The sequence below is a fragment of the Paramisgurnus dabryanus genome, chromosome 12 (genome assembly GCF_030506205.2).
Source record: "Paramisgurnus dabryanus chromosome 12, PD_genome_1.1, whole genome shotgun sequence".
Taxonomy (NCBI): domain Eukaryota; kingdom Metazoa; phylum Chordata; class Actinopteri; order Cypriniformes; family Cobitidae; genus Paramisgurnus; species Paramisgurnus dabryanus.
Genome location: NC_133348.1, coordinates 36,278,133 through 36,293,625, shown reverse-complemented (window position 1 = coordinate 36,293,625; position 15,493 = coordinate 36,278,133). Strand labels below are relative to the sequence as shown.

General features: G+C 38.8%; 1 protein-coding gene across 1 annotated transcript in view; it reads left to right on the top strand.

The window, feature by feature from the left end:
* The window catches only part of dse (dermatan sulfate epimerase), a 31,810-nt gene that overhangs the window by 4,517 nt on the left and 11,800 nt on the right, over positions 1-15,493 (top strand). The window contains exons 2-4 of the mRNA XM_065263757.1: positions 10,321-10,788; positions 11,778-12,031; positions 12,661-12,900. Coding sequence (XP_065119829.1) covers positions 10,367-10,788; positions 11,778-12,031; positions 12,661-12,900 — 916 coding nt within the window. The 5' untranslated portion in view covers positions 10,321-10,366. The remainder of the gene's footprint in view (positions 1-10,320; positions 10,789-11,777; positions 12,032-12,660; positions 12,901-15,493) is intronic.

Sequence of the window (15,493 nt, the reverse complement as noted above, 5' to 3'; positions counted from 1 at the left end):
GCGTCTGTCTGCCCCAAACATACTAAAGTCGTTTTGATGACAACGGTCTGTCCGCCGACGTCAATATTTGCGGAGGCATTCAGAAATCATCTCTCTGCTTGGAGTTCGTCAATCATGCTTGTCGTCTTCTCGTTTACAGCGGTTGCCAAGCAACATGAGAACGCGCCGGCTGCAGCTTGATGATGCAAGCGTACCGCGGTTCGGATGCAAAAATAATATGTGAACACAGTCCATGGGGGGCATGGGGAGGGGGGAGCAATCGAACTCGGGTTCGGACCAGGCAATCGCACCAAATGTGAAACCGTCCTAACTCTCTCTCTCTCTCTCTTCATTGTAGATAGGTTGCTTTTTATTGAAAACATTAACCAATGGCAAGCAATACCACATTAACAGAAGTAACTGCAGCTGCTTGTCAATCAATTCTGATTGTAAAATACCTTACCATTAGTATAAAAGTGTATTAAATATTTTTAAAAGTATTAAACCCATGTCAAGAAGCGGCACAAGTGGCATAACAGGATAAGGAGGGTGGATGATTAGCGAGGGATACCCGGTTTGTCTACCCGTATTACTGATAATTTGATAATTTAATTAATAATATTTTACGGATAACTTAAACTATGTTTAAATAAATGTTACTGGAATAGTAATGTTCCATTTGTATAGAACGTGTTTTCTCTCTTAACCCTGTAATGCACCTTCACGTGAAGAGCTTCCTAAGGGACACTTCGGGGAACACACTCAGGAACATAAACAACTTTGGTAAGATATATCTTTTTGAGTCTTCTTAGCGCACTAAGAGTGAGCGTTATCGCGGAACGGGGACCAGCATTAAACAAGACTGGAAGTTAAGTTTCGTCCAGACACGTAACGTGACAATGCGCATGCATCCAATGAAACGTCTATATAAGCATAATGATTATTATGTTTCATCACAAAAAATGTTATGACAAAACAATGAACAAAACAACAAAACATGAAATTTTTTACAAAAGCATTATAAGTGAGTGTCATAAAACAGAAATACTGGTTTGTTGGCAGAATCCATTAAGAAATAATTTCAAACACATTTAGAGGGTTTTATCTGAGCTCCTCATATGTGACCCGTCACAGAAACCAGTGACACAAGTCTGCAGCACAGCTTTCGAGATAATGAGAAAAAAGTTTTTTGTTTTTTTTGCTGAATCTTTTAGCTGAGATCACAAAGAAGCCTCTTCATGTTTGAGACAGCAGTTTTTGAATATTTAAAAGCTTACATTTTGGAGTTGAAAACGGCTTGTTTTTCCTGAGGTTCTAGCGTGCAGCGGGGGCCGTCATTGTCTTTGTGTATTTACATACTGGATAAGCGGCTTTGTTTGTTTTGTTATTGCCCCCACCCCCCAAGGGAACAGCGTGGTTACTTAATAGCGATATTTTAATTTTGGGGCAAACTAATGTAATTAATGACTTACCCTTATGACGTTCTAAACTCGGAAGACCTCAGTTCATCTTTGAAACACAGTTTAAGATGTTTTAACGTTAGATTTAGTCCGAGAGATTTCTGTCCCTCCATTGAAAATCGATGTACGGTTTCCATGTCCAGAAAGTTAATAAAAACATCATCAAAGTAGTCCATGTGACATCAGTGGGTCAGTTAGAATGTGTTGAAGCATCAAAAATATATTTTAGTCCAAAAATAGCAAAAATTACAACTTTATTCAGCATCGTCTTCTCTTCCGGTTCTGTTGTGAACGGCGTCAAGTCAGGTGACTATAGTGACGCGGCTGTCCTGCTGGACAAAAAAAAGCTGGGGCGCAACAAATAACAGTTAGCCGCGACACTGTGTCTCGTTCATAGATATGTATCTAACGTCGGCCGTCTTACCACAGGGCCATCTCGGTCATTTGTAGCATTGTGTTTTAATGGTGTATGTACTTGTATGACCATAACTTGCTCAATTTTCTACCGATTTTCAAATGGTTTGGTTTCTTACAAACGTTATTAACGTGGCTATAATTCTGAATTTGGACGTACCCCTCAATTGGCCAGCAACGTGGGCGATAAATCTAGCCTTTATTATACATATCTATGGTCTCGTGCACACGGTTATAAAAACAACAGCAAATTTTATTTTGTTTACAAAAAAATTATTATTAAAAGTTTATTTTCTGCAATGAGATGTAAATGAGCCCTATTGTCACTTCCAGGAGCAGACAAAGGTGAAAACGGCCTTTTTCTCCACTTTAAGCTTTTTGGAGTGCCTACCTTCAAATCAGATTTCTACGTGTTACACATCGTTGGAAAGCTTGGATACTCCACTTTCAGAATCTGTGAATAACTCAAAATGTCCCAGATCCGACTTGTGTCCCTTCTTTCCGTGACTGTTTATACAACACACACAACACCTCTCTAGACAGTGTTTTTGTTTTTTATTGTTTTGTGTTTATTAGAACATAACTCTGTAATTTTTTTGGGTTAACGTCCCCCTGTTTGATTATTTTATCACTTAAAACTCATCTTTGAGTATCAAAATATATTAGTTTTTTTCTGTGATTATTTCTTTATGCCTTAAACAGCTTGAATGTAACTCTACACCCTTGCCTCATTTAGTATACACAGGTATGTATAGATGTTGTAGTTCTAGACATGTAGCTGCTAAAGCCGGCTTCACAATGCATACGCGAGTTGTGCGCTTGCAGCAAATGTTTTTTTGCCACTGATGTTAACAGGTTAGGTTATTTACACACACACTGCATATGTGAGTTGCAAAGCAGCATGTGCTCACGTCACAGAAGCAGAACTAAAGTGGCAGTCACGGTGATGCAGTCATTTTAGGAGCGATGATCTACAGCATCTTTATTTAGTGACATTCAGATAAAACCTAAAAAGGGTATTTAAAAGTTCACTGCATGCACTCACAAGATCCAGTGGCCAACTTCCTGTTGGGCTGTGTTAATTCCTGTCAAAGCTAAAGTTGTTTAAGTCGATGAGAAGAATGCATGTACCAAATTTTGTACATGTGCATATTTGTATGTGCGATTTATGCATCAAGTTTATTGGAAATTTAACAAGAGGACACAATAAAAAAACACAGCCAATGAGAACAAATTTCTCAATTTCTTTATACCCTCTCGCTCTGCAGCTAAAATGTGTATACAAACACAGATACACTCAATTCTCATGACTTTCATGATGCTGCAGTCTCTGTATAGTATAGTAGTCCACGTTTAATGCATAGACTGTAAAAAAAGATGGACGACGCCCGTTCGCTCTCTTCTATTGGTAAAAAGTGAAGCCGTCAGTGTCCCAATATGGCGCTGATGTCTTGAGTCTGCGCAGTAGCGATTTCGGGACCAGTCATGCGCAGTAGTGAGCAGGAAGTAAAGCTGTGAAAGCAAGGCCCCGCTCTCGCAGAATGTGCATTTCACACGATATCACAGCTGTCAATCATGACGTGACACCACCGTTTTTATATCATTAAAAGGAGACATATCATGCTAAATCCACTTTCTTAGCTCTTAAATACATTTTGTTGTATATTTGTAGTGTTTAGAAGTACATAAAAGTTTAAATGTGTCTCTTCAGGTGCTTTGTTGATATCTTTATATTCTGTTTTGGTCATATTTTCCAACCTGTTCTGATTTTTCTATTATCTATTACGTTTTTTGAACAATAACGTCACAGTATTTGCAGCGGAACTGTCAAATAAGGACATCGACTCCCAGCCCAACACTTCGAGCAATCCGCCATTTTTTTATTTCTCGCTGCGATATTGTAGTCCAAGCTCAAGGATGCAGAAGTTACGAGAGAGTAAGAAATGTACCCATATCTGCGGGTAAAGTCATTTATATGTGCCCGAAGCACTTCAAGGATAGCTGATTCACCAATCTCCAACAGTATAAAGAAGGATTTGCCGATAGACTTCGTCTGATTGAGGGGTCAATTACTTCTATCTTTGGAGATGACGAGCAGAGCACTTCGGTAAGATGTAAATAACTTTAAAAAAAGTAAAGTACACGGTGGTCATGGTTTAGCAGTGCCGTTTCTCAATCCGAAGGCTGCAGCCTGCGGAGATCGCTTTTGGTCATCAAGCCTGGTTTAATTAAGTTAACTGAGCATTACATTGGCAAGTCATGTGCATATTACAACAACTTACGATTAACTAAGAATAAAAGTCAACTTTATAATTGTTAATATTCTGAAATAACACCGTCTTGATGACGTATGCAGCCTAGAAATGCGACCTCCGGAGGCTGCAGCCTTCGGATTGACAACACACCATTGCAATACCTCCATATGAAAACGTTGTTCTGCAGGTTCGTCGTTTTCATTTTCATCTCGCCTCGTTTCCGACTCTGGCTCGAACATGTAAGGCTGGATGGACAAGTCTTCTGTTGTTGACATTTTGTGAATAACGAGTAAATAAAAAGTTTCTGTGCCGCTAGATAATCGTATCTCTGCTATAAAACTACAAAAATGGCCAAATGGGGTGGAGTTTAACCGAGTGTCACCTCTGCAACCTGGAGAGGGGGCAGGGTATGACGTGCATTTAAAAAGACAGCACAAAAATTAGTTGCTCTCAGATGCACATCATAAAAGTGGTAGAAAGGGGGCCTGTGGTGCTATAATAATGAGGAATTATGACCCAAGCATTGCAGTTCCGTTTTATATAGACCTCAAATAGATGATTTATATATAAAAAGGACAGATTTAAAAGCATGATATGTCTGCTTTAAATACTAACTAAACACAAACTTATTTTTAAAACAAACACTTGAATTTACGTCATCGTGATAAAAACTACAGTAAATGACAGAAACTAGCTTAGGAAAAAAGATAATTGAAGTGTGATTAAATTTTTTAGTTGGTCTCAAGTCCCATTGAATAACATGGGGAGGTGGGGTTTATGACCTATACTGGGACCAGTCACTGGGGGGGGGGGGGCGATCAAGACATTTTGGCTTCACTTTTTTAGGGCTTGTGCGGCACGCTTGGTTTAATGATTGAAATTGATGATGTGATAATTGAGATCTCTCTGTGGGCAGAGCTATCAACCACAGAAACCATTTCTATAATAGAATCCACTGTCACAAAAACTCTGATTACATGGATCTGACACATTTTATCATGTGTTGTGGCATTGCATGTGGTTAGGATATGGTGTTAGGAAAACAAAACATTGCACTTTCAGTGCTTGGAACCTAACCACATGCTGTAAAATAGGGATGTGACATTGAGGAAACGGGGTATGACTAACGTTGATACTGTCATCACCGGGTGGGGGAGTGTGGCTTTTAAATTCCTTATTAATGATCCTGTTAATCTGTAAATCCGACTGAAGGTTACGACAATACAGTTTGCATGCACCGTAAACATTGCGATCTGATTTAAAACAACTGGTGAACTGGTTTAAAAAGTAGTCAAAATCTAAACGTACAACATCTCTCGTCGAGTTCACGCTTTATCTGTGGATAAAAGTCAAAACTGAGTTGGAGAAAGTTGTTTTTAAGAAGTTTTCAGATATAGGTAGTGAAAACACAATTTTCGAAAGGCACAATGCTATGGTATTGCCTAATGTTATAAAAATACACATGAACACTGCATAATGTACAGCACGTGATCCCATTACCTTAAAGGTGCTCTTAGTGAATTCATGTGGTTTAGGCCATAACATTTTTTTGTTTCATTTCATACAGTAAACATCTCCTCACTATCTCAGTGTTTCCCATAGATTTGAAATGTACTTGTGGTGGTAGCTGGTGAAAAGGGCAATCATTATCCACCGACAAAAAATGGCCTACTATACTTGTGACAAATAACTAATAATGTGTGACACAACACAATACTTTGATTTATTAATCATTAATATTAATTTCACATTATAGTTCATTAATCTAACCTCCCAAAACTTTCTTTGCCATAAACAAAGCTGACACTGTTTGTCAAAGCACCACGAAAACACTTGATGTTTTTGCACTGTATATGAAGTAATTTGATGACCCCTTTTATCAAACTCAATATCTACTATGTATATAGCCTATTAATAGACAGTGCAGGTCTATAGATTATAAATGTGACTGATGTTATAATGGTAATAATTTCTATTAGATAGGCACTTTTACTGCTTCTGCTTTCTATTTCTCTTTTGCCGATTAAAAAAAGCTCAATCCACTAATTATTTCAGGTTTAAAAGTCTACTTGCTGTCCCGATGACAGACTTTACATTACAGCTTTGCGTTTTTTATATCCTGAGTCAGCTAGAGCTTTGCTCGTTCAGAATTAGCAGTGCTTTTTGCTACAATCTTTGTGCAAACTGTTTAGATTTTAGTAAAGATATGGTCTATTAATAATAAGATTATAAAAAAATGGGATAAAGAAAATGAAGCGGCGCGTGGTCTGAAACAGCACTCGAGCTTTAGCGCGGTAGCGCTCGCGGCTGTTTTCCGATGGACTCGGGTTTTACACACAATATTAATCAGACTTCGGACCCGAAGTAATGAACTAGGACCGACCCGGACCCGACTGACCATTTAAAATATAAACCCGGAACCGTACGGGTCCCTCCCGCGTCCTCAGTGAAGAAAGACCTCTAATGGTAAAACTCTGCTCAAGTTCAGAAACATGGAAGGATACATTGTGACACTGAGGTTGCTTCGCGTCGCACCCAAATTCATTGAGAAACAGAGAGGCTGTTTACACTTGGCATTAACATGTGTTTTCGTCGATCGGATCACAAGTGGACGACGTTAATGCCAAGTGTAAACGGTGTTCAAAATGTTTTGAGCTTGTCCACTTTCAACCACTTTCAACCACATCCAGAGGTAGTCGAAACCACTTTCGATCGGATCGCTTTGGAGTTGCGGAACGCAAATGTGGTTGAATGTGTTCGAACAGCCGATCGCCTCTCTCTCTCTCTCTCTCTCTCTCTCTCTCTCTCTCTCTCTCTATCTCTCAACACCTCTCTCTCTCTCTTTCTCTCTCTCTCTCTCAACAAAACACGGGTCATCCAGTCGAGTTCAGAAAATACGGAAATTTGTGATAAATAGTGATTTTTTTTTCCTGCGCGGGTCGCAATTTACCTGGGCGCACCGGGTGGCCCAAGTAGAGCCTATGTATGGGAAACACTGCTATCTGCTAGCTGCCTGTCCCCTGAACACACTGTAAAAAACGCGTCTCTGCAGACAGCCCAGGCTTCGCAAACTGCATCAAAAACAAAGTGGTAAAACCTACCACCACGAAACATAACAAAGTGTTCCAGCCAATAAACCACAAGAAGGATTTGGGAGTGGGGGTTGGGCGTGTTCATGACTCGTTTAGAAAGCACAGAAGGGAGGGGGAGGAGTTAGCTACGCTCCGTTTTGTTTGACAACACTTCAGTGTTTCCCATACATTGATAAATAGAAATAGATTTTTCATGATTCCCATTTACATTTTAATTTTACTATTTAAAACATCTTAATTCAGTGCCTCTCTCACGTAACAGTGAAAAGTATTTTAACTCCGCGTTCCTCCGTGTACTTTCTTTTTCGCGAAAAACGTCAACCGTCACGGATGTTATTACAGAGAAGACAACTAATCGTGTTCATGACTTAACAAAAGGTTAGCAGTAGTGTTTCCCACATATACCCATTCTGGTGTGAGTCTGTGTCCGAGCTCTCTCCCTACCTATGATGCAGTATGCCCGTGCACGTGTTCTGTATTAACAGCAACCGTGTATTCTCTCATATTTATGAATTTGCAACAAATTGTCTGCGCTATACGCGATATACAATAAAACTACCACTCGTATTTAAAATAAAGCGCTCATAACACAACAACACTGAAGAGAAGAGGATCATCAGTACAGCCTCATTGTAATGTATTATGATTTTTTTTTCAGACGATGTCGCGTTTTTAGCAGCAGTTAAAGAAAGAGCTGGTTGGATTAAATTGAGAGTTACTGGGTCGTGGGTCGTTACTTGGTCCTTTTTAGTCACTATTTTATAGACAACAGAACAAATAATATGTAGCCTAAAATAGCATTCAGTATATACTGCAATATAATGTGACAGATAGCCTTTTTTGAGTTTGTGTCGTGTTATTCAGGAACTGACTTGACACTGACTTGGCAAGTAAATGCTTCTTTAAGCGCTTTTTACCAGCAGCCATATCACCCTGCAGCCAAAGACAGCTTGACCACTGAAGCAAAGCAGGGCTGAGCCTGGTCAGTACTCGGATGGGAGACCACCTGGAAAACCAGGTTGCTGCTGGTAGTGGTGTTAGTGAGACCAGCAGGGGGGGCTCACCCTGTGGTCTGTGTGGGTCCTAACACCCCAGTATAGTGATGTGGACACTATATTGTCAAAAAAAGCACCGTCATTCGGATGAGACGTTAAACCGAGGACCTGACTCTCTGTGGTCATAAAAAAAAAATCCCAAGATGTCCTTCGAAAAAGAGTAGGGGTGTGCCCCGGCATCCAGGCCAAGACTTGCCCATTGGCCTACTAATCATCCCTCATACTAATTGGCTATATCACTCTTTCTCCTCTCCACTAATAAGCTGGTGTGTGGTGGGGGTTCTGGTGCAATATGGCTGACGTCACATCATCCAGGTGGATGCTGCACATTGGTGGTGGTGGTTGAGGAGATTCCCCCGTTCATATGTAAAGTGCTTTGAGTACTGAGAAAAGCGCTATATAAATGTTATTATTATTTTATATTTAAAAGAAACCCGCAAATTAACAGGAAATGACACAATTTACGTGTATATTTACAGCTGGTCTATTCGCACAGGATTAGTATTACCTGAGGTAATTTCTCCGGACCTTTTTACAGAAGGTAAAAGTCGCCGTAATGATTACTAACATGGAGCATTCAGACAGGACTAAAATCACTGAGAAGCTCTGATAATAATTGCTTTTTTCCCACCTCCCTATGTAAAACTAATCCTGTCCGAATAGTAAAACACAACGCAATGAAGTCACATATATGCTAATCGGCGTATGACGTCATCACCGCCACAGTCTCTCAAAATTCTGTGGGAAACACTGCACTTCGAACGTCAACAAGAAGTGATGTCACACAGATTCGCTTAGAGCAGTGGTTCTCAACTCCAGTCCTCGGCCCCCCCTCCCAGAACATTTTAGATGTCTCCTTATATGAAACACCTGATTCAGTTCATCAGCTTGTAAGTGTGTTAATTAAGGAAAAGTTTCAAACAATCTGGAAGGAGCCTAATGAGTGGAATCAGGTGTTTCATATAAGGAGACATCTAAAACATTCTGGGAGGGGAAGCCGAGGACTGGAGTTGAGAACCACTGGCTTAGAGTGCCTTTAATAACGCGTGTTGCCGTTGCCTTGCTATTGCGTGTTTCTGTGACAAGCATCATGTGATACATAAATAAGAGGTAAATATAAAAGACGTGAACTTGAGCACAAATGTATTTTTGCGTCCTATTGCAAAAAATGCTACGATTCACACGTTTGCATGCATACTTTTCTCATGCTAATCGGATCACAGATCGGACTACACCAACTCTTTCAGTACAATCGAAATTTGCATCAGATCAACCTCAATCGTATTGAGTAAGGTGTTTACATGAAGGCTTTTCAATACGATTGAGCCATTAATAAGAAAATCACGTACCTACTGTGTATAACCGGTAACACCAACTATTGCACCAAGCTTATTGTATAATTCATTAACTAATGGTACTGAATGAACGCTTAAAGTACAATGTTACCAATCATATTGCACTTCATATTTGGATAACAAATAAGTGCCTTAAACCATTTTATGTCATTTAAATAAAAAAACATAAAAAATGTATTTTAGGTAATACATTTTTAAAGGTAAAAACTTGTTTGAACAACAAAAAAATTGCCTGTGTGTGTTGGTATATGTGTTTTACGGAACACGATTGGTACATGTTAAATATGAACGGTTTAAAAGTATACTAAATTGTACTTTTTCCAATAAAGACTGCCAAGAGGTTTTTGTGATGGTTGGGGTTAGGGACTGGGGTAGGTTAGGGGAATAGTATATACAGTTTGTACAGTTATAAAATGCATTGTGTGTGTGCGTGCGTGCAGGCAAAGATTGTTGAATGTATAATTCTGATACATAAATGTTGACATTTTGAGGTTTTGAATAATGTGCTAGTCTCTCCTTGCACAAGAGAGTCTTTCAAGTGCTGTATGCAGGTTAAGGCATTTCCTGTGAGCCTGACGCAGCAAAGTGGCATACTGAATTTTCTTTGATAAATGCATAGAAACCCAGGGAGATTAGTCCTACACATGGGTCTAATTATTGCAGGCATTCAGACGCCTCAATGTAACTCTCCCTCCCCCCTCTCTCCTCAGCTGAGACAGAACAAGGCGATGTGGTCTCTTAATCTCTGATGCCAGAATGAGAACTTACACCCGTGGGTCCCCGACAGTGTTCTTCATAAGTGCACTGTGGGTGCTGCTTATCCCAGTGACGGCTAAAGTAGACTCAAGCGGAGGCATTACATTCCTTGGAGGAAACTACAAAGGAACTCACCCCATACTGTACTTTGGCCAAGCAGAGGTTGAAGTGCTGCAGCGGTCAGCAGTGGGAACTCACAAAGCTCTGGCCCAACAAATTCGGGAGGCTGGAGAGGCCATCCTGGAACGACCAGAAGAATATCTGCCACCCTGGAACCCTGCAGAGTTCAGTGCTCGCTGGAATGAAGTGTATGGAAACAATTTAGGCGTGCTGTCTATGTTTTGCCTGCTGTATCCACACCGTGCTGGTGCACTGGACATAGCCAAGGAATACATGGAGCGAATGGCTGCACAACCTAACTGGTATTATAATAAGTTGCTGTGTATTTGGTTTGCTGCTTACATAAAGGTGTAGACATTGAGGTGAACATGTCCTCCTAATAATCAGAAATGGCCATTTGTCACACAAAATATTTGACGTTTTAAACCCTATGCTCTAGCAGGGTTGTGCCTATAGACCATACCATCGTCAATTGATGATAGTCAAACATATGGCCGACATGGTGATAGTTGGGATGTTTGCCCGTCATAGTTTACATTAACTTGGACGTTGCATGCTCACTGGTTTTAAACCCCTGCACCCATGACAACCTATCTAGTGCAAGGAAATGTCAGAGCCTCGAGTATTACAATTTTAAGTGCGTGCCAGAATCCAAAAAGTGAAAATTACATGTCAGGTGTGTCTGTCGGCCACATGTCTGACTATCTCATGAGAGGTCATAAAATGGTCATAAAAAGACAATACTTATAGACTATCACCATTATTTCTGGGGCAATTAACTAACCTATGAAAAGTAGTTATTGTGACAGGCCTACTTAGGAGAATTTACTCAGAAACTTGCGGCCTTTAGCTATGGTAAGAGTACACTTTAATATGCTACAAATGGACATATTTGTTTATTGTTATCTAGTATGAATTGATGCATATAGCCCAGAATGTTTTGGTCCTCTAATGTTCAAGCTGTGGTTCAGTCATGACCTGGTCATGACGCCATTGACAAGTGACGCTATGCACAGGGGCTGGGTAAATGGCGAATTCTCTTGTGTTCAAACATTTTTAAAAAATTTGGGATAATATAAGTGTAAACAAAATATAACACTGTGCCAAAGATTTGGGCACATTTTAATGCAAAAGTCTTACAGATTGTGCCTTAAAATATCCCTCATTTAGGCCTTTGAACAGAAAACAGGAAAGTGCAAAAGTAAATTTATGAGGCAAATAAAGGCTGTTGTGTTTCTCTAATGCGACAGTATGTGTTTTTAAAGTATTTATAGAGTACTGTATGTTTTAGGTTGGTGAAAGATGCTCCGTGGGATGAGGTTCCGATGGCTCATTCTCTGGTTGGCTTTGCGACAGCATATGACTTCCTATATAATGATCTCAGTACAGTTCAGCAGGAGCGTTTCCTGCAGGTGATTGGGAATGCTTCAAACTACATGTATGAGAAATCTTACAACCGTGGCTGGGGATTTCAATACATACACAACCACCAACCAACCAATTGCGTTGCTCTTTTGACCGGCAGTCTTGTGCTTCTGAACCAAGGTGAGCTTATTATGTCCTGGAAATTACATTTGAAATGACATTTAATGAAATAATTTCATTAGCTTACTGTATAAGCTTAATTCTATAAATTGCACGGTAGTGTTTTACTTAATTTTCGTACAAAATTTAGATTTTCAAATAAAATAAAAATAAATGTAATTTAGTTGAATACACACTAACAGACCACCATTCTTCAAAAAACATCTAATCTCAGTGGCTGGATCATATAGCCCCTATCATTTCTTATTGATAATTGGCAAGTTTATAAGCATCATTGTTGGTAATCTACTTGTTTATTATGCCTGTTATCAGAAAACTTTGCGGAGTTTACCGGAAGTTACGTTTGTTCCACGAAAGCCGCTTGTTTATGTTGTTACTGCTGAAACTGTCTAAAGTTTGCATGTGTTTTGTGGCACTGTAACATTTGAGCCTACCTGTAAAAAGTTAATTTATGAAACTCTGTGGCTAAATGCTTTCATTTTTGGGTGAACTATCCCTTTTTAGAACTGATTCTGTCTGTCATAATGTAAATTCTGATTATAAAAAACACGTGTGTCTTTAAAGAAACTGACTTTCATAGAAGAAACAATTCTAATAAAGTTCTCTGCAATAATTTTTATTCATTTCAGGATATCTCCAGGAATCATACCTCTGGACAAAACAGGCTCTTGCCATTATGGAAAAGTCTATGGTTCTTCTTCAAGATGTGACTGATGGTTCTCTGTATGAGGGTGTGGCCTATGGAACATACACTACTCGTTCACTCTTTCAATACATGTATTTGGTACAAAGGCACTTTGCTATTGGTCACTTCAATCATCCTTGGCTGCACAAACACTTCGCATTTCTCTACAGGACCCTATTACCGGGTAAGCGCTTGCTCATACATTTTAAACATTTTATTTTATTTAGGTCAGGTTTTTCGATACTGAAAATTTTCAGGATTTATTTTCTTTGATTCTTTTTATTCCAAAAGTTGCTGCTTCCCTAACATTTTCAAGAATCACTTTGAAAATTAATACAATTATAATTTCATTTGCAAAGGTATGCAGAGGCGCAGGTGTTATGTGCAGTGGCCCAGTAGTGCACAACAAAACTAAATTAAAAAGCAAACATAAGTTAACAACACAGTGGAACCATGTTACAACCGAGGGGCAACCTTCCCATCTCTCTGATGAAGCCACTACGGAAGTGACTTAAACTGCAAATCATTGCCCCTAGAGACTGGCTCCAAAAGGGAGTCAATTCCCATAGACCTCCATGTTAAAATGCCCAATTTACAGTATAGCTAATTTTGCCCTTCATGACAACTGTGAAGGGGGTGAATTTTATATAACTCATCCATTTAAATGATATTAAGCCTTAAAGCTCTGCATAATTAAGGGCGCGGCCACTTGAGTAAAGAGTGAACTGCCATGGCTGTCACTAGAATCAAGCTAGGTGGGCGTGGTTTCAGCAACCAGCCACCTCAGCTTCACCCATGCCCTGCCTTTTTATCCATTTTCGGTTATCTGTGAGGGATGCACGGGCAAGATGGTGATGGCAGGCACCGCCTACTTTAAGCTTGAAAAATCATCTTCACAAACCAGTGGGTGAAGGCAAAATCAAGACACAATACATCAGAAATGCTCCTGACCACTAGAGAACATGTGACAACTAATTATCTGCATGCATCACTTAACAAATAAAAACTGACAGTATATTAATAGTAACTACTGTTCACCTTCACTTGACAAATGTACTCACATTAACAGTCTCTTTAAAGGTGCACTGTGTAGATTTTAGTAGCGTCTAGAGATAAATTTGCAAATTGTACAAAGTGGTTACTTTCATTTAAGGGTACCCGTAGTTTATGTAGGTAAAAATGGCTCATTCTAAGGTAATAAAACATAACTGTTCATTCTGTATGGTCTTTCTACACCACTGAAAACATTTATTTATAATATATTGCATTTCAGTCCATAGATCCTCCTAAAATGTATACATTGCACCTTTAAGTGTGAGAGAATGAAACACAAAATGTGAAATCACAGTATCCAACATCCTAACCGACATCCAGTAAGAAAGTAGGGAAGCGTCAACCATTTATACAGTTTTTAACCCTATTAAAGTGATGTGTCATTGCCAGCACATTTTTCCAAGCTTTATTCATTTTACCGTAACTCTTCAGCCATTTGGAAAAAGCTCTACCTCATTTGATGGACTTCTAAAAGTCTGGAGTTTTGTAATCTTAAGAAATGTGATGGTTTGTAGTGTATTATAAGTTCTGTTGATCTAAAAGCTAAACCTTTTAGGGCTTTATAAGTGAGTAGCAATATTTTGTAATCGATACAACCAGTGTAAAGTTGCTAAAACTGGGGTTGGATTTAGCATATTCTGCACAGCATTGAAATGTAAATATTAATACATAATGTATTAATGTAATCAAGTGTTTTTGTAGATATGTATACATTTGATACAGTGTAACTGTAAATGATCTTGTGAGCTGTTTTTAGAGTTACCGTACTGCCAGTGACCTCCCTCATACCTATGGACAGAATCAAATGGCAGAGACAGCAGAGATTGGTCATTTGGATTAAAATTATACATACAAAATGTGATGCACCTAAATAAAAGATTTGGGCTGAAACTAAAATTCTGGATGGACTTGACCAAAAATCTGACCAAAAACTGAAAATGGCTTTTCAAATATAATTAAAAAAGTTATTTGTATACTTGTATTATTATTAGACTTTTTAGTTTAATTAATTAAATCAATCTGAGTCGGAGACATTTTAAAGTGTGATCACAGTGAAGCATCACACAGAACTTGTGTGTCATTTTAAGTATTTGCACACAGATGTCACAATCGATAGTGCTGTGATAATGGCTGCAGTGTTTTCAGCTGGGTTTTTTTTTTGTGCATCCCTTACAAAAAGCATTACTTATTTGTTCTCCTTTTCAAAAAATAGTTATCTCTTTTATCACCTCTCAAATATAAGTTGGTTTCTCCAAAAATACCAAATTTTGATCAAAAAGCTGAAAAACTTGTCAATTAGAAAGAGTTAACAATGGAAGATCTTGCAATCCGCAAATGTAAAAAAGTAATAGAAATGATCTTGCATAGAGTCAATCCTCACTAAAACACATGGATATTGTCCAACTTTTTGAGCCAAATGCTTCCTGCCCAGTGCTTGGAAACATTACCCAAAAGATAACCCATCGGTGGGTTAATAGAGCACCCCAACTCCATGTTAAGTTGTGTTAAACCAGACAATGGCTAGCAAATTTTACCCAATCGGGTTATAAACTAATTTGTTGGGTTATTTTTGATAAAATGTTTTTAGCTATTAGTGTGTTTGTAGCTATTATCCTGTGTAATTCACAATATTGTACGAATCTTTATTTCCAGTAGCATGTATTAAGTTATTGATAAACAAGAATCAAATAAATAATTAGACAAGCTGTTCTAAGTAGAAACGG